Here is a 24,833-nt window from a genome sequence, read left to right on the forward strand (position 1 = left end):
TTCAAGGTCTTGTATGTGAACAAGACACACAGAGTAGCAGGGCCATCTGTGGCATTCCAGGAAGCCCACTGCTCTGGGGACAGGGCCACTGCTTCCTTCACCCCCCTTGTTGGGACTCTTCACCTGCCCCCAAGCCTCTGTGAGGTCACTGATGTAATCACCTACTGCTGGCAAGGCTGCGTAGCTAGGGAAGTGCTGGAGACTGGGCTTGTGGACATAATTTCTGAGGAGGCCTGACTGAGCTAACATCAACTGGCTGAGTTCTCCTTGAAACAAATGGGGAGATGGCCAGGAGCACCGTGCGAACGTAGGGCAGGTCCTAATATGTAACACACGGGCAAAGTGCGTGTCATATCCCCCTGTAACAGATGGCCCACAGACAATAACAGCCAGGTACTGATCCCACTGAAAGGAATACCTGATTTAGCTCATGTGGCAGAACCATGTCCTTTTAGGGATGAAGGCCCTACCTTCTTTTCCCCGCTCGGAGCCTGTGGTCGTGAGATCATTACAAAGTGACTGTCGGGCTGGGGATTTGAGCTCTGCTTGATTTCAGACAGTTGGGACGAGCTTCTCCTGACAGCCAGTTTGTTACGTCATGTCCCACATTCAGGCTTCCCCATCACCAAGCATCTCCCTTTGGCCACAGGGTCTGGTGTTGTGGAAACTCAGGCTTGTGCAGCAGCGTTTTGATCAACAGCTCACCGAAGTATGTGGAGTGAGAACCTTGTAGTCTCAACAAAGTCAAAGACAATTAACATGAGGTGCAACGCACTGATCTATTATTGTGGGTATTGTTTTCACCTGCTCCCTTTCCTCTCCATCCCCCCCACCTCCCCAGAACCATTTCAGCAGAAGGAGGTGGCATCCAGCCAGTCCGCTTCCCGCACTCTGACCCACTTTCTGAGAACTCAGCAAGGCAAAGTTTCACAGACTGCAGACCAGCGCTACATCAAGGGAGCTGGAGATTTTCTCTCCCCCTAAATGGTTTCAACAGCTTGCTTTCTGTGTCTGCGTGTGATCCCCAGGGAAACCCTCGCGGCTGGGCGGGGCCCGGACTCCCGGGCTCTGATCTACGAGGAGTTTACATTAGAGAGTTATGTGCAAATAGAGACCATTCCCCATCCTCCCTCACATTTGCCTGCAGAATATCATGTGCAGTGGCACAATCCACACCGGTTTGCTGGTGGTCAGCTACGCCACCTACCTACTCTTGGGTACGATCGGATTCTGGGCTCTGGAGAAGAATGCCGAGAAAGAACAGAAAATGGCAGTAATCCAAATGAAGGAGGCGTTCCTGCAGAACTTCACCCACCTCACTGTGGCAGAGGTCGAGCAGTTTGTGAAGGTAAGGGATGCTGCGGCAGCGTAGGCTGGTGGCCTCTCTGGCCGTCACATGCAACCCAGCCTCTGCTTTTCACTTATGTGGTATTTTCTGTGCCGCATGCAGGTAACGAGTGTTGTGCCTTTTCTTGTGCATCCATTGGGGAGATTTATTTTAACCACTGATGGGTGAATCCTGAGCCCAGTGTACAGTCTGCGTAGACAGGCCAGACACTGGGCAGCTGGCCAGAGCAGCAACGGCTCCCGTCCCCAGAAGGACTGGGGCATCTGCATAGCAGTGGCTTCTCTGACCCCATTCTTACAGGGGCCTGCTCCCACCCACCCCCGGGCATGCTGCCATGCACAAAAAGCTGGGCTCGCAGCCCCAGCATGGACCCCTAAATTCTGCTGCGGCTCCCCACAAAACCTTCCACAAAAGCACCACCCCGCATCACCAACTCTCACAATTTTATCATGAATCCCGTGCCATTTGGTGCTTTTCTTAAAGCCCCAGTCCTGGAGTCATGTGATTACATGAGAATCTCAGCTTTCATTTGAAATAAAAATGTAAGTTTCTAGCCCTCCAGGCTTGGGAAGAAAAGCCAGAAAATGTGACCCCTTAAAGGTTCAAAACCAAGATGACAAATAAAAACAAATAAAAACCACCTCTGCCATTCCTGACTCTCGGGGACAGGGGAGCGAAGCCATGGTGTGAGATCATTCTGGTGCAATTGATTGGATCTTGTGTCTAACCTCTGGCCAGTCTCATCTCTGGAATGTATCTAGGCTTGTGTCTGTATCAAATCAGTCATAGAGCAAGTTGTCCAGCCCTGCTTCCCCAGGCTGCTAAGGGCAGGCACAGCTGGAGACAGCTTTTGTTTAAAGTTTTATCTTAAAAGACGCACCTCACTTAGCATTAGAACAGAGAAAGACGGAAGGTGTCAGAAAACTCATCTTTGAAAATATCCTGTGTGTGTTTGGCGGGGGAAGGGGGATATTCATGGAACCATAGAAATGTAGGGCTGGAGCTTTCTGGGACCTCAAGAGGTCATCTAAGCTATCCCTCTGCGCTGAGGCAGGACCAACTAAACCGCTTAGACCATCCCTGACAGAGGTTTGTCCAACCTGTTCTTCAAAAAACCCTCCAATGACAGGGATTCCACAGCCTCCATGGGAAGCCTATTCTAGTACTTAACCATTGATACAGCTAGAAAGTTTTCCCTAATATCTAACCTAAAACTCTCTCGCTGCAGATTAAGCCCATCCCTTCTTGTCCTACCTTCAGCGGACATGGAGAACAATTAATAACAGGATAGTATGACATACTTTGGGCTAATCTCCGATTGCGATTACACCACTGTACGTCTAGATACATTTCACCTAAGTCAATGGCATTCCTCTGGATTTATATTGGGGTAAAAAAGCAGAATCTGGCCCTTTTCCTTAAAATAAAATTTTGCTAAGTGGATATCAAGAGCCAAATGTGTCCCTGATGTAAACTCACGTATATCAAAGTAGGAATTAATTTGAGCCTTTCCGTTGCTTTGTCAGGTAGGGGATTGCAAAATACGTTTGAAGAGTGGTGTATATTGATTTGCATGAATACAGAGGTTACTGGCTTTCTATTTGTATGGATGCCCTAAGAATAAAGTATATTATTGCTGTTACTTTATGACTAGGAGAACCTTTTCCTTCCTAAGTATTTTTGAATGAACAAGAGATACAATTTCCATATTCTGCTCTCACACCCATGTCCGCACATAACTGAGTTCAGTGGGACTGCTTGGATATAACAGTGCACAGAATTTAACAGAGTGGCCCTGAGTCTCACTGATGATGCAGTGGTCTTATTTCATCCTGGTGGTGCACAGCAACCATAAAGCTGGCTTAGTTCTCCTTCAGATTCTCGGTGCACAATGAGAAACCCTAAATGATATAGGCCTGGCAGAACAGCTCTGCACTTCCTAGTATAGAATTGTGGCTGGATGAGAGGAGCAAGGTCAGAGAGTTTGCTCTGGCAATCCTGGGTTGCTGGAACTGCCCTTTGGGCCACTGGCAGCTAGGCATAACTTAGAGCAGTTTTGAGGCTGTTCTAAGTTTCACCACGGCCTGAATTGGACACGAGCTGGGGCCATGATCAGGGATCCACAAACGTGGCATAAAGCCATCTTTATTTCTGGTCCTGCCCTGGGAGCAGCTCACTGGATGAAAAAATCGGGGTCAGTATATTTTGCATCTGCCTGTGTTGTTTTGCATTGGCCCAGGATATTTTACAGGCCCAAAGTGAGGATTTCTCGTTACATGTTGTTTCGTTTTAAATGATCAGGGTTGGTGTTTGAAAACCTGGCTGTACACTTAAAGGATTCACAGTGTTCAAATTTATCTTCACAAAATAGAGTATGTTTGCAGGCAGGTTATTTACAAATAGTAAGTAAAATGTAAACCTGGGAGATCACATGAAAAAAACCTCACGTTCAGGAGAAACCCCATGTGATAAATTCCCTCCCTTTTTTTTTCTAGTGTGAAAGTCAACAAGGTTTCCAAAGCACTGGTGAGCCTTGAACCATAATTGTAGTCACCCTATGGTTTTAACAACTGCTGTCTCCATTTCCTTTGGCAGACTAGCTACAGTCCCTAAAAAGTACTGAACAGTTAGAATCTGGAAGGGAGGGGAAACATACAGCTAGTAAGGCATCCATTTTTATTTTTTTTTTTTGCTTTAGTCTCCTAAAATAAAGTCAAAGAATTCAGAGGAATGATTGAAGTGCTGGGGAGTGTTCCTTACAATTGCACCATGGAGAACCATATCCCCCAAACTGCCAGGGCCCAGCTATGGGACACAAGGAGGAAGAACCAACCAAAGAGACCAAGGGATGGAAAATAACAAGGCAGTAATGTAAAAATGCAGCAGGTTGAATTGCTTTAGCCTATACAAGCCTTTTACGTGATTCTGCATTTCTGATGCAAATAATTTAGGATAAAACACTATAATGCTAGGTCAGTGGCAGTAAACTTAGTTCTAAAAAACCCAAGTGATCTCTCATAGGGCCCATTCCAGCTCCCACCTAAATGATCAGGTAAGTACATGGCACTATCTGAAATGCTGATTGGTTGCTGGTGAGTCGGTGGCCTCCTTGGAAGCAGGAGTGCTGCTCGTATTGGCAGCAGAGTTTGCCTATAACTTTGCATACTGATGCATACGATCTATGGATACTCACAGGAAAAGGGTCGTGGTGGGCTGATTCCTCTGTTTTATCACAATGGACTGTGAAAACAGGGAGGTGTTCATATCAAACGTGGGTTTCGCTCGCAGAACCTGACTGACGCTGTGCAGAGAGGAATATATCCTGTCGGAAACGAATCACAGACTGAGGTCAGCAACTGGGATTTGAGTAACTCCTTCTTCTTTGTGGGTGCAGTGGTATCCACCATAGGTAGGTTTGGTGCTTTTTTCCCCTCTGCCAAATATAGTTATTATCGCTCTAAGTGACTGTGCTTTAGACGAATTCAGACTGGAAATAAAATATATGTTTTTAACAGTGAGAGTAATTAATCATTGGAACAATTTACCCAGGGTGGCGGTGGATTCTCCATCAGTGACAATTTTACAATCAAAACGGGATGTTTTTCGAAAAGCTCTGCTCTAGGGATTATTTTGGGGACGTTCTCTGGCCTGTGCTACACAGGCAGATGATCACGATAGATTATCATGGCCTTGCGAGCCATGGCTATGAATTACCGCTTTTCATGGGCCAGGATGAGAAGCAGCAACTGACTTGGCCTTGAGGCCTTACAGCTGCACAATTCATCGTTCACAGTATTATTTTAGTTTATAACGTGACAACGGCCTTTTACATCTCAATCTCCTCTTCCCTCGCTGTCTGTTCCTTTCTAGCCACAGAATCATCTGTTAAAACCTTAGCTGAGCCGCCAGTCATGGGTGGAAGATGGACTTGACTTTCCCTGGTTTTCATTGCTAGGTCAAACTAACTGTAAATCTTTTCCAAGGCAGCTGTAAGGCAACAAAGAATGATAGGAAACAACTGAACGCAGCTGGGCTGTAGAAGGCCATTACTATAGTATATACTGCACCAGCATACCCACAATTTTCACTGCTGCCAGGAGAAAAGATGGAGGAGGGACAAGGTGAATACCATCATGGCCAATTCAAGCACAGTGTTGTCCTTAAAGCTAACAAATTGAGGCTGCTGGACTTGGAGGCAAAAACCAAATAGTGTCCAAAATCGCGTGTGGCCGAGAGGTTTCCACCAACCTGGTAGAACCATCTTGTGACCCAGGATATCACAGACAGTTAGAGAGAGAGGCCTGGTCAGTGCTTAACTAGGAAGTAGGGATGTAAAAGGTTAAACGGTTAACCGGGTAAGCATTAGGCTTACTGTTAACGGACCTTAACGGTTAACCCGGCCGGAGGGGCCCCAGCCCCGGCTGCACTGGGCTGGCAGGAGGAATCCTGGCCGTACTGGTCGGCTAGAGGGACTCCAGCCCTGTCCACGCCGGGCCAGCCAGCCAGCAGGACCCCAGCCTCAGCCAGGCCAGAGCAGCCCAGGCACCAGCTGGCCACAGGGACCCCAGCCCTCGCTGCCCTGAGCTGGCTGGCCGGAGAGACCCCAGCCCCAACCTCTTTCCTGCCAGGCTGGCTGGAGTGACCTTGGTTAACAGTTAACCAGTTAAACAATATAATTTTAATCGTTTAACTGGTTAACTTTTTTAACCGATGTTTACATCCTTGTTAGGAAGGTGTTTGATCTGGATGAAAGAGGCCAAAAGAGGCCAAAAGTGCAGTGAGATGAAGACAAATAGCTCTGTCTCATCCAAACGGAGAATGCAACAACCTTCTGGTAACACAGGCAGACAATAGTGAAAGTTCCCATGGCCTAAAGGCCAATGAACTAGGGCACTGTCTTATTTTCTTTCCCCCGTAAATAGGACCATTGTATTATCAGTCAGAGATTGACTTGTGCTGGAATAGCGCCACTTCTCAGGGACACTGACACACTAAGGACACAAACAAAACCTGGGACTATCCCTATATGACACACGCCTTGCAGCAGCTGAATGGCTATGGGGGAGGGGACATGCTACAGTAAATTCTTAGAGTTATGCAGCCATTGTCTCATTTTTCAGGTATTGCTCCCCTTTAAAAACACCTGATAGCAAATTCAACCCTGGTGTAAATAAATTCTTTATCTTTAAAGGCCTGGTCTACACACCGATTTCGTACCGGTACAACTATGTCAGGAAGGTGTGGGGTTTTTTTTTTTTAAACGCATATAGTTATAGCAGTACAAACCCTCGTGTGGATGCACTTATACTGGTATAACAATGCCTTTCACCTGCAGAACTTATTCTCCTTCCCGCATGGACCTGCACCGCTGTAGCGTTTCTAGTGTAGACATACCCTCATGCTGATATAACTGTGTCCACAGTAGAGGGATTGTACCACTGTAACTCAGCTGCTCAGGCCGTAGTTCATTGGATCCGAGTTAACTGGGTGGGTTTGAAGCGTGGCTACGTTTGTCCACTCTTCCCCATTAGAATGGTGCTGCATTCTCGGTGACGTCAGCGGAACACCAGGAACACGTTGGATCCCAGGCGTTGCTCGCTTGTTTTTATTAACGCCTGTGTGTTTATTCCCAGCAGCCCATTCCATTCCAGGCTCCGGTACATTAGATCTCACAAGCTGAGCACGGTCAGACCCTGCCCCTTTCCCTCAAGGAAAACCCACTGTGCTACAGAATGGGATGCTGTACATTCCCTAGGTGGCATGTTTCCCTCCGACCTGCACTTGAGCCAGTACTTTAGTATGGTGCTATTGTAACCCACACACCTCCTGGGTGTGGGGTTCTGTCCCATCTAGTGGCACCGAGACCACTTAGAGAGAGAAAATGAGTCTGCTCTACAACCTTAGCTAAGAGGCTTTTAGCTCACGCGGTAGAGGCTCATGCACTAAGCTCCAGAAGCCCCAGGTTCGATCCCGCCTGCAGAAGGCTGGGGTCTGTCGGCCTTACACTCAGGCGGGGGTGGGAGGAGGCCTGTGATGTTGGAATGTCCCATTTTTCTAATGGGACTTAAGGTTAAAGTCCTGGCTATTTATAACCATTAAGGTTCTTTTGCAGAGGGTTATTAGCCCCGGTGTCCTGGCCAAATTCCACTTTCTGCCTATGTAATTGATCTCTGTGTTTTCAATTGGATATAAGAGGTGGCTACACTTCAGTGGTGGGGGGAAGTGACACCTCTACATGGCATGTTTACAATCCCTTGGGATGAAGGGTGTTGTTATAAGGTGATACTATATTATGTACAGCTGTTAAAGAGTCGGGATTCCCAGAGCCATTAAAATAAGAGGGAAGTTGTGGGACTGCAAATTTTAGAGTCACTAAATTAAGAGAAGGCACAGGATTTTGATGCCAACTCCACGTATTCCAAAATTATCAGTGGGTTTCTTAGTGCAGTGCTGTACGCTGATCCTTGAGGGATGGCGTGACAAGAAATTAGATGGGAGTTAAGATTCAGGAATGGGGCTTATCTGATCCTTGAGCGGCAAACAGCCCAAACTCCAGCCTTGACATCTTCCAGATCCCCTAACTTCTGGTTTCTCTCTTTCCATGTTGTATCTACTTGCATATTTGTAGCAGTGGATAGTGTGTTTTTGTAGATTGCTTTCAGATTATAATGTAGTTCAAATGAAGGCCAGGCTGGAGCCAAACACAGCACTCTCTGAACCCTAAGAATATGCAGAACATGTCATTTAATCAGTCTCTCTGCTTTGATTGGAAAGAGCGTGAGTCTGACTTTGGAGCACGAGGAATGCTCGTGATGTGCTAAAGCTGTGTTGGCATGAATGCAAGAAGTGGGAAACGTGTGAATGTGTTTATATGTGCAACCTGATTAGAAGCCCAAGCTTTAAGGAGAAGGCTCACTGGAATGCTCCCTGTCACCTTTTTGTTTTTCAATAGGCTATGGTACCCTGTGTCCTAAAACATCTGCTGGCCAGATCTTCTGTGTCTTTTTTGCTTCATTTGGAATCCCTTTTAATATCGTTTTCCTGCACCGGGTCAGTAAGATGCTTTCTCTGCTGTGTGAAAGGCTTGGGAGATGGCTGTATGCGAAGGGAATGAAAAAGGTAATCAGTTTCATTCTCTCCAGGATTGTTTGTATGCTGGCTATTGGGTTTTCTTCCAGATATATCTGAGTTACTTTATACGCTACTTATGCACCCAAGCGGTGTTAGGCACTGTACAAATGCATATGAAGAGAGAGTCCCTGCTTTAAACATTTTATACTCTAAAGAGATGAGACAAGGGTGTGGGGAAAAAGACATACATGCAAAATATCTTCCACACCTACAAAAATATGAGAAATTTGAGCAAAATATCTGGGGTGATGCAAGGTGCACTGCACGGCTTGTTAGTTCCAAGATTCCAAGTACCCCACCCCTCTCCTCCTGTATCCTAATGGCCTAAACTGCCTGCTGTCACACCACGAGCCAGCCGCTCCACGGGGTCAGAGACAAAGAACGAACAGCCCACCAGAAGAGGGCCATTCTAGTCAATGTGTTGAAAGATGGGAATGGGTCTCTTGGAGTTGGAGGCAAGGGCTCTCAAGGCTGATTGTGCCCCAGAGGATATGTCTACATTGCAGCCGGGTGCGAGCCTTCCACCCCAGGTAGACAGGCTTGTCCTAGCAGGGCTCTCACTAGCACACTACAAAGAGCTGCATGGTGGTTGTGGCACCCCAGTGGAGGCTCAGGCTAGTCACCCGGGCTCAAGCCTGCCCTACCCCCCTCGTCAGAGCTCAGGTGGCCAGCCTGAGCCTCTGCCGGGACAGCAATGCCCACCCAGTGATTTTAGCATGTTAGCGCAAGCTCCGCTACCACAAGGAGGCTCGATCCCAGCTGCAGTGTAGACATACCCAGAGTCTCTAGCAGCTTCTATTGTTCTCCCCACTGCTTTTGAGGTGGTGGGAGTTATTCTTCTGGGGCTAATGAGTAATCTGAGTTCTCCCATAAAAAGCGATATCAGCGCTAAAGCCAATTCCCTTCATCCTTCAAACAGGTAAACCTCCCTCCCCAGGCCTGCAAAAATTCCATAGGCATGGAATGGAAGGATTGCACCAACCAGGGATCTGGGGAGTATACAGCTCACCTCGCTCTCTCCAGTGTGGGTACTACGGTTGTCCGGTTTCCTTTCCTTTAGCCCAATTTCTACTTGTAAATGTCATACCTACAAAAAGAAAGGAGAAATTTTAGCATATACCAAACCCAGCGAGGCCCCCCCATTCTTGACTGCAAAGAGAAGGGATGGTGCCGAAGCTGCTGCACTGTCTCTCCACCACCAGAAGTTCCCCCAGCCTCGGGGTGCTCCCCCAATGGAAAGCCAGCGCCACACAGTCCAGGGTCTGGGCCTTAGTGACAGTTATTTGGGCTGGTTGGAAATTTTCCATGGAAAATTTAAATTTTTTTGGGTCAAACAACTGAACACCCAGAATTCAACTAAATCTGAAATATTTTGGCTGAAAACAAACATTTTGATTCTGAAATGTCAGCACGGTGCCTCATGGGAGTTGTAGTTCAAGTGTTTCATGCTGTCATTCATCTCTGGGGCTGGACTTCATCTCCCATGATGCACCGTGGCTATGAAATGGCTATAATAGGTGACCTCTCCTCACCAGAGAGTGAGGCCATGGTGCCTCATGGGAAATATAGTCCTTTTGTATGACTGTGTCAACCTTTAACTCCTGCAGGCCTGGGAGAAATTCCTGTCCAGCTATTCATCCAAAATACTCACGTTGTGTAGGATTTCCTCATGTGTCCAAGTGGATTGCAATTTGTGTTGGTTTATTTTTCAGAAGAAGATCAAGTTTCTGACCCTTCTCTTCTTCCTGGTGATGGGCATTCTAGTGTTCCTGTGTCTGCCGTCATTTCTCTTCCAGGTGGTGGAGGGCTGGTCCTACAGTGAAGGAGTTTATTTTGCATTTATCACCCTGAGCACCATTGGCTTTGGAGACTACGTAGTAGGTAAAGATAACAGTACTTCTCTCTGAATTAAAAGGTGGCAGAATTACCATTGTAGTGACTAAAAGGAGATGGGACAAAGCACAAGCGAACGCACACTAGGAAGCAATGCTGCATTCAGTGGTCTTTCCCAGCTCTAGCTTTTGTAATTCTAGGAGGAATGACCAGTTTCCTGGGGGCAGCCCAGAATGGCTCAGGGTGCCCAAATGCCTAGACACTATGAAACATGGTGCTTTATACATAGAACAAAAAGATGCAATGGTTGGGGGAGGGCGGGGGGAAGAAGTTGGGGAGCAAGAAAGGAGACTCGGGGGTGTCCCAACTACAAAATCTTACATGCATATCTGATTCATGTGTTTTAGTTAGTGAAGAAATAATCAGGGCTTGTTTTAAAATGCCTAATTTTTAAGCAACGTTCTTCACAGCTTCAGTTTTTGATGAAGAGTGAGTAATAGAAAGCTTATCCTGGGGATGGAGACCTATTCCTCCACTAACATGAGTCACCATAGAAATTAACTCCTGGGATCCCCTATGTGTCATTAGACCCTCCTGGACATCACACAAGTTCAAAAGTTCTCTTGAAGTTAAACCCTATAAAACACAGCCTAGCTAGGCAAAGTCATTCTACAAACACCTTCAGGTATTTCTCACCAAAATATTCTCTCTCTGTTTGCTTTTGGAATAAACCCCTCAAGAGGCCCCGCACAAGAGAACTCCAGAGTCCAAACCACTGTCAGCAGAAATGATCCAATATTTGGATTTTGTCAAAGTGAACAGATTCCTCCACAGTGCCTATCCTGGTAATACGTTGGCAACCAGACATCCTCTCCACAGAGAAATGACAAGGAAACAGCATTTGTATTGGTACTAGAAGATCTGTGGCTTAAGTGCATTGAGTTTGGAGGTCTCACTCCAGTTCTCAGTGGACAGGCCATTCACAGCACAAAAAGACCACCTCTGCCGGCAAGCTTAAATTCAGCCAAGAACTGAAGGGCATGGAGACTGACTGTCTTTCCTTCTCACCCATTGTGAGGACTCCCTCCAGGTCAGGGCTGAGGTGTGTTGGCAGAATGGTGTGGGGAAACTTGCACTGACATTGCTTATATTCTACCTCTTTTGTGAGTAAATAAACTCCTGTCTCTGGGGCTGACAATCCAGCTTCTTTCACAAGCCCTTAATTCCGCTCCCCCCCCCACAAAAAAAAAAAAAGAGAGAGGGAGGGAGAGGAAGAGAGAGAGAGAATTCTGATTGGAACACCAAAGTCAGTGTGGGGTTGAGAATATTCCGCACCTCACAAGATAAAGGGCTAAGGCACAGGCAGCAACAAAACTGGCTGTGACATCTGCCCCGGTCCAAATTAAATGGGTACTTTAAAATAACTGAATGCCTGGTCGAAAACGGACCCTGGCAGCTCTGGTTGCCTCCGCTGACTGGGGCATTAAAAGTCTGGTCAGCGGTGAAGCAGGGGCCCGGGGCTAAGGTAGACTCCCTACCTGCCCTGGCTCTATGCAGCTCCCGGAAGCAGCCGGCAGGTCTATGCGGCCCCTAGGCACAGGGTGGCTCCGTGCTCTGCCCCCAACCTGTACTGGCTCCGCAGCTCCCATTGGCTGGGAACCGTGACGAATGGGAGCTGTGGGGGCAGTGCCTGCGGGCGCGAGGGCAGCGTGCGGAGCCTCCCTGGCTGTTCATGCAACTTGGGGCTGCAGGGACCTGGCAGCTGCTTCCTGGGAGTTGCGGTTAGTCGGGACCCCACACCCCAAACACCCTCCCACTCCCCAACCCCCTCCCAGAGCCTGCACCCTATACCTCCCCACCCCAACTCCCTGCCCCAGCCCTGAGCCTCCTCCTGCATCCCAAACCACTCAACTCCTGCCCCACCCCAGAGGCCGCACCCCCAGTCGGAGCCCTCACACACACCCCCGCACCCCAACCCCCTGCTCCAGCCCGGAGCCCTCTCCCGCACCTTGAACCCCTCATTTCTGGCCCTATACCAGAGCCCACACCCCCAGCTGGAGCCCTCACCCCACCCTGCACCCCAACCCCCTGCCCCAGCCCGGAGTCCCCTCCCACACCCAAACTCTCTCCTGGAGCTTGCACCCCCAACCCCCTGCCCCAACCCTGAGCCCCCTCCTGCATCCCAAACCCCTCATTTCTGGTCCCACCCCAGAGACCACACCCCCAGTCGGAGCCCTCACACACACCCCCGCACCCCAACCCCCTGCTCCAGCCCGGAGCCCTCTCCCGCACCTTGAACCCCTCATTTCTGGCCCTATCCCAGAGCCCACACCCTCAGCCAGAGCCCTTATGCCCCCCCTGCCCCAGCCCTGAGCCCCCTCCTTCACCCCAAACCTCTCATCCCTGCCACACCAAAGCCCTCACCCCCCCTCCCCCGCACCCCAACCCCTTGCCCCAGCACAGTGAAAGTGAGTGAGGGTGGGGGAGAGCGAGCGACTGAGGGAAGGGGGATGGAGCGAGTGGGGGCGGGGCCTCAGAGAAGGAGCATGACAGGGGCAGGGCCTCAAGGAAGGTTCCCTCCATCCTGCCCCTCTCCAGTTTCATAATGGTTAGGGCTCCTCCACACCCATGCAGGCTTCCACTCCAGGGGCTACTCTTACTCTCTCCATTCCGCCCTCATGGAATTATCCATGAAAAATGATCCTCAGAGTAAATCCCAGTACTCAGAGCTACAGTTCCCTTCTAACCAATGTTTTCAGGCAGACATCAGGGCCATAACTGCACAGCTACTTAGGACCTGGGACAAGAACAGAAAGGCAAACTTTTGCACGTTTCTCCTGCTTTGTCACATGTCTGCAGGGCCATATTTGTCCCAGAGAAAAGATAAACAGATACTGCGATGGGCCGCCCAGGGTGCAACCTGGAACGGGGGTACTGCTGAACCCTCTGTTTTACCAGTCTGGGTTCCCTCTCACATTTTGCCCTCTGAACTCTCCAGCCTGGGCTGTCTCTCACAATGCCTTACTGAGACAAGCAGCAAGCCCCTCCAGGCGCTGTTATCACTCAGCACAACAGCATGTGGAGCCCCACACCCAGCTAGATTGCATGAACGCTCCCAGAGCCATTCATGAACTAACAAGAGAGAGGCTTCAACCAAAATACCCCCAGCTCCCCAGCCTAAGACCCTGGAGCTGTACTGTCCTGACCAATATGGATTTATTACCTAGTCCACCACTTCTACAAAGGAAAGTGGACATGCACCAACTCTCGTTGCTGAGCTGAGGTTTCTCGCCAAGCACGTCACTCAAACCACACTGTTTTAGGTAAAATAAAGAGCAGATTTATTAACTACAGAAAGATAGATTTTTAGTGATTATAAGTGATAGCAAACAGATCAAAGTAGATTACCTAGCAAATAAACAAAAACTCAATCTAAGCCTAATATACTAGATATGATTTGAATTAAGCAGTGTCTCACCCTGCTAGATAGTGTAAACAGTCCACATACACAGACTTCCTTCTTTCCTGCCTGGGACCAGCAATTCCTCCAGTTCAGTCTTTGTTCCTCACGTGTTTCCAGGTGTTCTCTTGTGTGGGGAGTGAGGCCAATTGGTGATCTCACATCCCCCTTTTATAGCTTCTTCCATATAGCGGGAATCCCTTTGTTCCAAGCCAAGTTCCTAGTCCAGTTTGTGGAAAAATACAGGAACCAAAATGGAGTTCAGTATCACGTGATCTAGTCAAATGCCCTTGCATACTTTGGTGAGTCATGGTAGCTATTATGCAGAGGCTGACTGAAGCGTCCCCAGGACAGTTCATCAGGCGAAGATAAGCTTTCCCCATGACTCATTGTCTTTGTTGATAGGCCATTCATCTAGAATAGGCCATTCACACTGCACTGGCAGACGGCAGCGCTTTAATGTGGCTGTATAATCACACCCCCACCCCCACCAGGGGAGTAGCTACCAGTGCTGGGAGCGCGGTTCCCAGCGCTGGTGCACCATCTACCCTGCCACTTTACAGCGCTGAAACTTGCATCACTCAGGGAGGCGTTTTTTCACACCCCTGAGCGCTAAAGTTTCAGTGCTGTAAAGTGGCAGTGTAAACAAGGCCTAAAAATTTGCGAGTGTTACCCAAGTGCGAGCACATTTGAAATACAAATACATAGTCAATACTGATAACTCCAGATACAAAAATGATACATTCATACAAATAGGATAATCATATTCAGCAAATCATAACTTCATTGACACCTCACATGACATACCTCGTACAAGATGCATCATAATTATATAATAATCATATCATAATCATATTACTATGGTGACTATGGGGTGCGGAGTGTCACAGATACCCAAACCCCTACCCAAATCCACCCCCTTTAATTTTGCTACAAAAATGTAGCAAAACAGCAGAGTTTTGAGTGCCACGGTTTTGGATTCACACAATGTAAACTGCACACGGTGCAGTTATACTTACAGAGTCGAGGCCTGTTACTCTGAAGATTCCATGCTGATGTTTTGACCTTATGTGTTAGCCAAGCAGAAGTTTACATTTCAGTGAGCCGTCTTGGCTGCATTGTACTATTAAGGTTACCCGTGTCTAAACAGAGTGGGAACAAAGCTTCACTTGTTGGAGGATTGCTTATGTCTGAGAAGCCAAACTAAATGACCTGTGTAGAACAGCAGGTGGAGAACTCCCAGTGATGTTAAAAGGTTTAGACTGCATGAAATACACATCAATCCAGTGGTTTCAAATGCGGAAAGTTGTGCCTTTAGTTTTCAGTATGTGGTAGGGAGTTTTCAACAGTTGCTTTCGTTGCATTTCATTCTTTTTTAGCGGAGTAGGCCCTGCAGCAAGTAACGTATGAATTATAGGTTTCTCCTATACATGCAAGGTTGTCTGCTATTTGTGACAGCTATTTATTAGGTAACAATCACACTTTGCTAGGTAAGTCTATGGAGATGGCATAAGTTGGTAGACATGGTACATTTCAGCTACACTCCTCCAATTGCACTCTGTCCTTGTGCTTGCTACTAAAACATACCCTGGAGTATCTTAATTCTAATATAATATCGTTACATTGTGGTATATCACTGCAAATTATTGGGTTTGCCTGTGTTAGCTCCTACATGCCAATCCAGTAAAGCATTTCTCCAGTGGAAACGTAGCACAGTTCTATTCCTTTTGGAAAGATAAGGCAAAGCACTACATCTTAGTGTCCTTTTCAAAGTATTCAACATGAAATATTCTGACCAATACACTAGCTCAACCAATTGTAGTCAGGCAAATTGAATTCAACTTCTTAATTGATTCTTCTCTATTTTTTCTCCTTGTATTCAGGTAAACAGCCTGACAGGAATTATCCTTCCTATTACCGAACTTTGGTGGCCATTTGGATTATCTTTGGCCTGGCCTGGATTGCTCTTCTGTTCAATTTATTGACAACATTATTGGAAGACACTGAAAAAAAAATTGCTCAGGATCTTCACAAAATGAGAAAGGCAGGTAAAGACAATGAGGAAAACCAGAAAAGATATCAGCCCGCTGGATTTGTTTCTGCAGAAGAACCATCATTACTGGGTTCTGGAGGAGATGCACAGAAGACAGTGTCTCTAGCAACACATCTTGGAGATGCTAAACAAGGGGAAACTACTTTTTCCTTATAGCAAAATATTATAATAACCCACTGGGATCAGAGTTGTTTATTGCAGATTACACTGGTCCAGTATTGTAAGAACTAGACCGAAAGGAGAAAGTCCTGTGGAAATATCATTTCTCTTGCATCCCACACTGAGATGTGATTTTCCCTACACTCTAGCTCAAAAGTGATACAAACCAGGAGTAACAGTGATGATAAAATTGCTCTCCCAGCTGTTTTATCTGCAGCAGACCCATGATGACATGATTTACATCATATCCCCCACACACACACACTGTTTGCAAAATTCTGCCTGTCCCAAGTGTCAAACATTCTCTAGTTTCTTTGAGTCACTGCTAGCTGATGTAGTGCCTTTGGATAAAGATCACAAATGGCTAGATTTCAGTGGCTGCCCGGTATGAACCAAAATGCCATAATGAGCTGGCTGACTTTAAAAAAGGAGTGACAAGATCAAAGGTCACATAAGAAGCAAATCACTGGGGTAGGAGAACATTATATGAGCAGGATTAGAAAAGGTGTTGGTCCTGTTTGAAAATGGATTATTCTACCTGTCTCATGCAAAGCTGGGCGGTTCCTCCTCCCAACCCTTTGGTTTAGGAGAGCTTTACAGTTCTGGTTTACTGAGTACATCACCACTGATTTGATTCAGTTTCTTACTGTAAAAGGAAGTGGGTGGCTTTTCATGAGGAAACGCTGCTGTTTGAAATGGAGGTGTCATCAAGCACCATGCATGCTAGATGTACACATGGGCCTACCTGGCCCATTTAGGTTCTGCAGAAGCATTTGTGCCCCTCCTGGGTGCCAGGAGAACCTTCTAAATTTGATTTGAGTCTACAGGATGCAGCCTGGTCCTCTCAAGCCTGCAAGCAAACAGTGAAAACACTGTCTTGGTGGAGTCTGGACTCCCTAACCGGCCTCGATTGAGAATAGCCACCAGACTGATTAGAAGGCCTGTCTTCCAATTTTTTAATATTTGAGCTCCTTGAGTCTATCGGCTTAGCTTAACAAAGAGAATTGTTAAGGGATGGTGATCACAGTCCATAAGTATTGATACGGGGCACAGGAATTTGATAACAGAGGGCTCTTCAATATAGCAGACAAAGGTATAACAAGATCTAATGGCTTGAAATTGAAGCTAGACAAATTCAGATTAGAAATAGAGGGCAAGTTCCCTCTGAGGAGCATTACCTTGTTGTGGTGGAGGGGCTTGCATGTTCCGACGAACCCACTATGCTACCTGGAGCCTAGTGCACCTGGTAGGGTCACCCGAGGCAAATAGTTTGGGGGAGGTTCCAGCCTAAAAATGATCCACCTCAAGACCCTCATGAAAGCCCAAAAATGACCATGCAAACCTTGCCTGGACTAGCAATACTGGGACCTACCCCTGGGGGTGGTGTCAGACAAGCGTCTGGTGTTCAGGCTACCCATGTAACCTGGCTGGGCCCAGCCCGACAAGGCGATCCTCTGGATCGAGAGGAGCCAGTTGAGGTGGTTCGGGCATCTGGTAAGGATGCCCCCTGGGAGGCTTCCGTTGGAACGCTACTGGGCACATCCCACTGGGCGGAGACCCTGAGGCCGACCCAGGAAAATACTGGAGGGATTATATCCCCCGGTTGGCCTGGGAACACTGGGAAATCCCCCAGGAGGAGCTGGAACCTGTTGCGGAGCAAAGGGCGGTCTGGTTCTCCCTACTCTCCATGCTGCCGCTGCGACCCTCACCAGGAAAAGCGGCATAAAGGAAGAAGAAGAAATAGGGTACAAGTTTTTAACAGTGATGGTGGTCAACCACTGGAACAACTCACCAAGCTTTGTGGTAGATTCTCCATCACTGGCAATTTTAGGTTTGGAAGTTTTTTTCCCTAAAAAATATACTCTTGTTCAAATAAGAACTAATTCAGGGGAGTCCTAGAGCCTGTATTATCAGACTAGATGATCACAAGGTCTCTTTTGGCTTTATAATCTATGCATTTCATTATTTGTTGACCCTAAAGCCCAACGACGACAGTTATGATGTCAACATTAACTATTTAATTGCTGTGTGCGTTTGTGCAGCTGAAAAGGGGAAGGGGGAGGAGTCAAGCTTCTGGAAGATGGATGGGTGGGAATAGCTGCAAGGAAGAAACTGCTCTTTTCCTCCCTGTGCATTAAGGCAGACAGAGAAGAGAGAGAAATGAGGATGGGGAGGAAAGAGAAATAAAGGGCAGAAACAGCAGAGGTATAAAAAGTGGTGCTGAATGAGACAGTGAAATACTGAGAGTTTACTTATGGCACAAAGACTTTTTACCCTTGCTCTTTGTGCAAACACCTCTGTGAGCTCATGGGAGTTCCACTGGGGCTGAAGGGGAATGTGGAGTTTGACGTGTACAGCTCAACCCACAGGCTGTGATTGACAGCAGAGTTCGGCGCACTCTGTAGAATCAGTGTGACTCTGCTGGTTTGAAACAAGAAAAGAAAAACCCTCCAAACCACACGACACAGCCAAAGCCCTGGGTCAGGAGAGCCCACTTCAGGGAATTTCACAGCTAGTTGAACTTTGTGGGTTCAAAGCACTCATCAACAGAAGCAAAACTTTGGGTAGTTTTTGTTCATTTAACCTACACATCCCCTGAGTACAGGGGATGGCCAGGGCCTCAGGAACTTCAAGCTTTTGGGAGCCTTGAACTGGGTTTTTGTCTTTCGTGAGGCCTGGTCGACGCTTAGAAGTTAGGTCAACATTGATCAGGTGTGTACAAACCCCTCCCACCCAACTGATGTAGCAATGCCAACCTAACCCCCAGTGTAGACACAGCTATGTAACGGAAGAATGCTTCTGTCAACCTAGCTACCATCGTATGGGGGAGGCGGCGTTCTGACACTGATCAGACTTCTGCTGGTGAGGCTGCATCTGAATGATGGGGTTATGCCAGCATTACTACGGCAACATAGCTACGCCGGCATAGCCTCCGTAGTGCAGCAATACCCTAAGAACGGGCTTGTTCCCACACGTACTAGTTGTGCCACTTTAACAATAGCAGTCAAGTTAAAGCAGTAGGAACCCCCACCCCTGCAGTGCGGATGCGGTTGTGTGGGTATAAATGTCCTTTAGAAGTGCTACGAGCTCTAGCTGTACAAGGCACCCTTATACTAGTATTACTGTGTCCACACTAGGGATCGTAAAGTGTGACCACTTCAGTTAAAAAAAAAAAATCACACCCCTAACCCAAGTAATTATACTGGTTCAAAACCTGCGCGTAGACTAGGCTACAAATGGAGTTTGTCTCTCCCCCGAATGCCCCCCCCAGTAAATTAAATCACTATTTAGCCCCCAAGTATGACTGAAGTTTAAAAAAACATTTTGCATTTCTAATGGGAAGTCTGTGCTATGTATTAGAGAAAGAAATACCCTCAGAACCTTGGATCTCCACATCTCTCTGCTCTATTTCCCAAGTCTTTCCTCTGTGGAACATTGCCAGTGCAGCTGGGTTAATCATGCTATACTTATTATCATCATTGCTATTAGCCCCATTTTACAGATGGGGAACTGATGCACAGAGAGATTAAGTGACTTGGTGGAAGTCACTCAAGAAGCCTTGTAACAGAGCAGAGAATTGAACATGGGTCTCCTAAGTCCTAGGCAAGCCCTCTAACCAATAGACCATCCTTCCTCCCTTGGGCCGTGTTTATTTAGGTGACGTTGCTGAATGTTTATTCCTCTCTGCTTATCATTGGATTCCCCCAAATCCTGGCCTGCTCAGGATGTTATCTGACAAAAAGATTGCTGTGGGCATAATAAGAATTTCTCAAAAGGGAATTATAACAAATATCTCAGAAAAATGTAGTTCTCATAAGCCACTGTAGGGCTGTACTGTGGCTTCTTTGAGCTACCTCTTGGTATTTCATCCTCCCCCCCTTGCACCTTCTTGTGGCTGTGAGCTGCTAGTCCCACAGTACCTTTATCATCAGGAAATTACCCCTCTTCCCTGTTTCTATCCAGGTAAGTTATACTGCCCTCATCCCCTCACAGTCATTAATGGATTTCATCCTCATAATGCCCCTGGGAGATGGGGGGACCTGACCCCTATCTTGCAGTTGGGTAACAGACCCATCTGCCCTACCGCTGTTCAGGAATCAATTGGATCACAATAAATAGCCCTTGGAGTCTTGCGATATTTCCTTCTGACTGCAAATCTTGCTCAAAATCAAAACTAGAACTAGGCTTCGCCTCAGTGCCACAGGCTTTTTGAAACAGTCCTGAAATATTAAACAAATGCAATCCAGATTCCACTATTAAAGCAGCTTCTACTGAAGGGACCTACCTGCCCAAAGCCCGGAAAGCAGGAATCAAATCCATCCTTAAAACCAATCATGCGAGGCAGCAGGAGTTCCCCAGGCAACCAGTAGAGTGGTTTCTCCACTGAGGGATCTCTGCTGGCTGGAGTGGTGGCAAAGAACAGTTCAAAAATCTCCTTACCAACCCGATGCCCCAGCACAGCTAATGGAATCCAATTTTCATAGGCAAGCCTCCCATGCAATTTCCAGCTCTCCCACTGCTGCTCAGTTTCAAAGGGAAGCATTTCTAAGGCTGGCCAACTACTTCCCCATCCATGAAATCAGTTCCAGCAATACCCTAGGAGAAGGATCATGAACAATATTATCACAGAGTAAATGGCAACAAGATCTCACGGCATTGAGCCTATGCTGCAATTACGATTCCCATCTGCCCACCAAGTCTTTGCTGTGTGCTAACACAAACACACTGTGTAATACGTGCACTTGGAAATAAATAAACAGTCCAGACAATACAGTTCCCTGCACATTTTGGAAGCAGCCACCATGTTTTGTTTAATAGATCTTCCTCCTGAGAGACCCAGACCTGCACTTTGATCAGTTGTAATTAGTACATGGCAGACAAACAGGTGATTGTTTGGGGATCTCATGAGGTCTCATTCAATTAATAGCCTGTTAATTGCTGAGGATTTATTTTCACGTGGAATGGAAGGACTGTTTAAAGCAGTGAAACAGCTGAGATGTGTTCTTTGCTAATGCAACATCACACTCCAAATAGCCAGGGGTATCATTTTTTAACTCCAGGCATTGCGGTTATTTCCAAGTTGAGGCCACACACTCCATCACACTGAGATGTGCATTCTCTGCTGGACTCATGTTAGAAAACATGGAATTCAAAGAGGAAAATCTTTTTTACTCTGGTTTAAAAAAGAAACGATATATAAACCCAGCATCCAAGATACCTGCTCCTCATGCCTTTAGGTCACAACCAAAGACATTGAAGTGCCAGATCCTTGGCCTACATTAAGTCCTCCTTGCACCACTCCAACAGGGCTTAAAGATGTCCCAGAAATTCCCCCGTTGGCTTTAGGCCAACTGCTCCCAACCCTAAAGAGGCTATTCCAGTGTGGGTCAGTTGTAGGAGCCAGGGGCCTGGCTGGCGCAAAATCGCACTGATCTCCAACTGGCAGAATGGTGCCTATGGGGCTGGCTTAAATTAGAGCAACCTTGGAGCTGCTCCAGTTTGCACCAGCTGGGACTGATCCCTCTGGAACCAAGTTTATCTGTCATCTTCCTTGGGAGAGTTTGCAAGTGAAATGTTATATAAAGCGATTGTCCCATCCACAGTTTTACTGCTTGCTATTTTTACATCGAGCTATTGCATGCATGCAATTCATCCATTCAACAGGGCTATTTGCTTCACACCCTGAGACACACTGAATGCAGTAGGTTTATCCTTCAGTGGGTTTGAACGGATTTGGGGCTGGTCTTAGTAGGTTCTGAGCACTCAGCTCCCCCTGAAGTCTGGAGGTGCAGATTCTGTCTCGGGTGGATGGACCCACGCTAGCTTTGATTAAGCTAGAGCGCTGTGGTGGCGTGGGCTAGCCACCCGAGTACATACTCAGAGTCTCAGATAGGATCATACTCAGGTGGTTAGCCCACCCCACCGCGGATACACTACACTATTTTAGGTGCGGTTGCTTGATCAAAGCTAGCGCAAGTACCTTTGCAGCTGGAGATGTAATTTCCAGATTGGGTAGTGTAGATGTACCCTCGGGGACGGTCAGCAGCCTGCAGGCTCATGCTCTTAATACTTTGTTTGGCTTAAAAGAATCATTGGCATGAGTGCTTTGATTCGACCAGAAGAAACACGTGGCTGCTGAAATATATTTCACGGTGCGCTCTGGTTTTACTTTGCGACAAGCTTCTCCATTAAACAGAACCACAGCTGGAACAGAGCCTGGGATATTAGAAACACCAAGCAGAGTCATTGCCATCAGCGAAAAAAACTAGAACCAGTCGCCGGCACCCTGGCTATGTTTAGAGATGGGTGCAAACTGTCCGGGGTCTGTTTGCAAAAGAAACCCCTTCTTCAGGGTTAGGGCCCCACTGTTCAAACTTCCATCTATATCAGGAGGCTACTATATGGCTATCATTATAATTATCATGTACCTTGGCCCTACATGCGGCTCTATTAGATGGATGCTAAATCTCAGACAATATGTTTGTAATGATCATTTGGGGAAGTCTCACCTGCAGGTTATTCCCCCTGAGAGGGGCTAGAAAACCCAGGAGTTTGAGCTTGCAGAGCATCTACGTGAGAGAGACAAAGTGGGTGAGAAGAAGACGACTTGACCTGAAGAAGAGCTCTGTGGAGCTCGAAAGCTTCTCTCTTTCACCAATAGAAGTTGGTCCAATAAAAGACATTACCTCACCCATCTTGTCTCTCTCATATCCTGGGACCCACACAACTACAACAACTCCGCAAACAGCAGTTCTACATGGTTGCTCCATTAGATGGCTGCACTCAGCACAGGGCCATGGGAAATCTGCAGAAGATGATGTCTCCACCTGTTTTCTCAACCCCCGGCCTATCCCCTCTCAGGGCAGCAAGAGTCAGGTTGCCACTGTGAGTATCCACCTTGTGCAACAGAGGATTTCTCTGCAATGAGGGAAATTTCATAGGTTAATGATGGCAAGTGTAAGTATTAACTTATGTTTGGATCCCTTGAAGAGTTTGGGGTCGCCCTGGAGATCAGGTGTCCCTTTGGCCCCAGCCCTGCCCGCCCTCACCCACTTACAGAGCCCCTATGGAGGGACAGGTTAACGCACTTTGGAATTGGCCCTGGCAACTTTGGCACATTACAGGGTTTTAAGATGATAAACGATTCTAGCTTCTGAAATGTGCTCTTGCCAGAATCTAATCCCAGTGTTTAACTGCACCTTTAACTTGGAATGTGAACCAGAACAAATCCATTTAGAAATCCTGAAGGTTTTCTTTCCTGGAGGGTTCTGGACAGTACTGTAGGAATCCTTTACCAAAAACTTCAGAGTGGCTCATTTGAGTTAAAAATCAAGGCAATTACTGCATTCATTTAATTGCCAGTTCAATACAATATGGGAGCCATGTTTCCTGCAAAATCCTAATTTTTCTTCCAATTGCTCTCACAAGTGTGGTTGGAAGACATGGAAGTAGTTTTGCAGCAAGGCAACAGAGCATGAAATAACACACACACACACCCCTCAAAAAGAGAGCCAATACATTAATTAAGTAGAACGATAAGGAGTAAAAATCACATGCCATTGAAAACTGACGGGAGGTATGACCCATGATTCACATAACATCTTACATAAGAAGGATTAGACGGAAAGGATGCCAAAAATCGCAGAGAGAACAAATGTTGCTTGAGATGAACCTTGAGTCCCAGACAAAGTAAAGGCTGGTTGTTTGCCAGAGCAAAAGGTTGGAAAAACCATGGCTTTACTATGGCAAAACACAAAAGTCAGCATTTTAGCTGAAACCCCCTCAAAAGTCACACCACATTTCCCTTCCCTGCCCCAATATATTAGGTTTTTTAAATTTTAAAACTGTACTAAAAATAGGAAATTCAACCAATTAGGAGACCTCCATATTAGCTATCTAGCTTAGGGTTTTATACTGCAGCCCATCACTGTAGTGTTGGAGTGCCTTCCATGTACAGTCAATAGCACTAGGACTTCATGGAGACGCTGGCTGTTCTCCCTTTCAGGGGTCAAAATTCTGCTGGGGTAGGAGTTTGGGATTGTTTTGGGGGGGGGCGGGGGGCGGCGGGACTTGTTAAGCTTTTGGAAGTAGAAGAGATTGTTTGAATTGGGAGTGTCCCTTATAGTGGAAAGGCTTTCTCAAAGAGGAAGGCTTGGCAATAATTTCTAGAGATGGTCAGATTCTGGCTTCATTGGCTCTCCAGAAGCCTGTTCCATGGCTGGATCCCCTTGACAGAGCATGCTTTGCTCCCAGCTCTCCCAAGTTTCATCCTGAGCTTTGAGATCTGCATCGTCCCAGAGAGCTCAGAGGTTCATAGATCAAAATTTGGTCTTTGGCATAGCTGGGGCTTGATCTATTAATTGCTTTGAAAGTGAGGATCAATGTCTTAAATTGGGAACAGAAGCTGACTGGGAACCAGTGAAGGGATATGAGCACAGGCCTGCTCCAACCTAAACCATGGAATAGGTGGGTGGTCACATTCTGTACCAGCAAGAGCCTACGCATCATACCTTCCCTGGGCCATACTTAACAGGCCATACTTCCCTGCCCACAAGCATCATGTATGCATATAAAACAAAGACAGATTTATTAGGGGACAAAGGCAATCAGAATTCACTAAGACCGGGAAGCAGAAGAACTAGCCCGAGGAAATGCCCCAGCAGAGAATGGGGAGAGAGGTGTATTCAGCTAAGAGGACGTTTCTGAACACAGGCCGAAAGGGAAAGGTTCAGCCATACTGTGTGTCTGAGAAGTTACTCAAGGACAGACCTGTGAGGTGCAGGAAAGCATCCACCATCAATCTCCAAAATACCAGGTGAGTTGGGGTCACTTGTACAGATCAAGGGCTC

At 47.0% G+C, this 24,833-nt stretch overlaps 1 protein-coding gene and 1 long non-coding RNA gene across 2 annotated transcripts in view; one reads left to right on the forward strand and one right to left on the reverse strand.

Moving 5' to 3' along the window:
* Positions 1-949: 949 nt before the first annotated feature.
* On the forward strand, positions 950-21,016 carry LOC102929338 (potassium channel subfamily K member 16). Its single transcript, XM_037901454.2, has 5 exons — positions 950-1,348; positions 4,637-4,757; positions 8,301-8,467; positions 10,192-10,360; positions 15,656-21,016. Exons 1-5 carry the CDS (start codon positions 1,154-1,156, stop codon positions 15,979-15,981), a joined length of 978 nt encoding a protein of 325 aa, XP_037757382.2. The 5' UTR covers positions 950-1,153; the 3' UTR covers positions 15,982-21,016.
* The window catches only part of LOC122466361, a 31,321-nt gene continuing 11,079 nt past the window's right edge, over positions 4,592-24,833 (reverse strand). The window contains exons 2-4 of the long non-coding RNA XR_006291791.1: positions 10,131-10,292; positions 9,489-9,566; positions 4,592-4,670 (exon numbers count right to left, since the gene is read on the reverse strand). This is a non-coding gene — a long non-coding RNA (uncharacterized LOC122466361). The remainder of the gene's footprint in view (positions 4,671-9,488; positions 9,567-10,130; positions 10,293-24,833) is intronic.

The sequence above is a fragment of the Chelonia mydas genome, chromosome 6 (genome assembly GCF_015237465.2).
Source record: "Chelonia mydas isolate rCheMyd1 chromosome 6, rCheMyd1.pri.v2, whole genome shotgun sequence".
Lineage (NCBI taxonomy): Eukaryota > Metazoa > Chordata > Testudines > Cheloniidae > Chelonia > Chelonia mydas.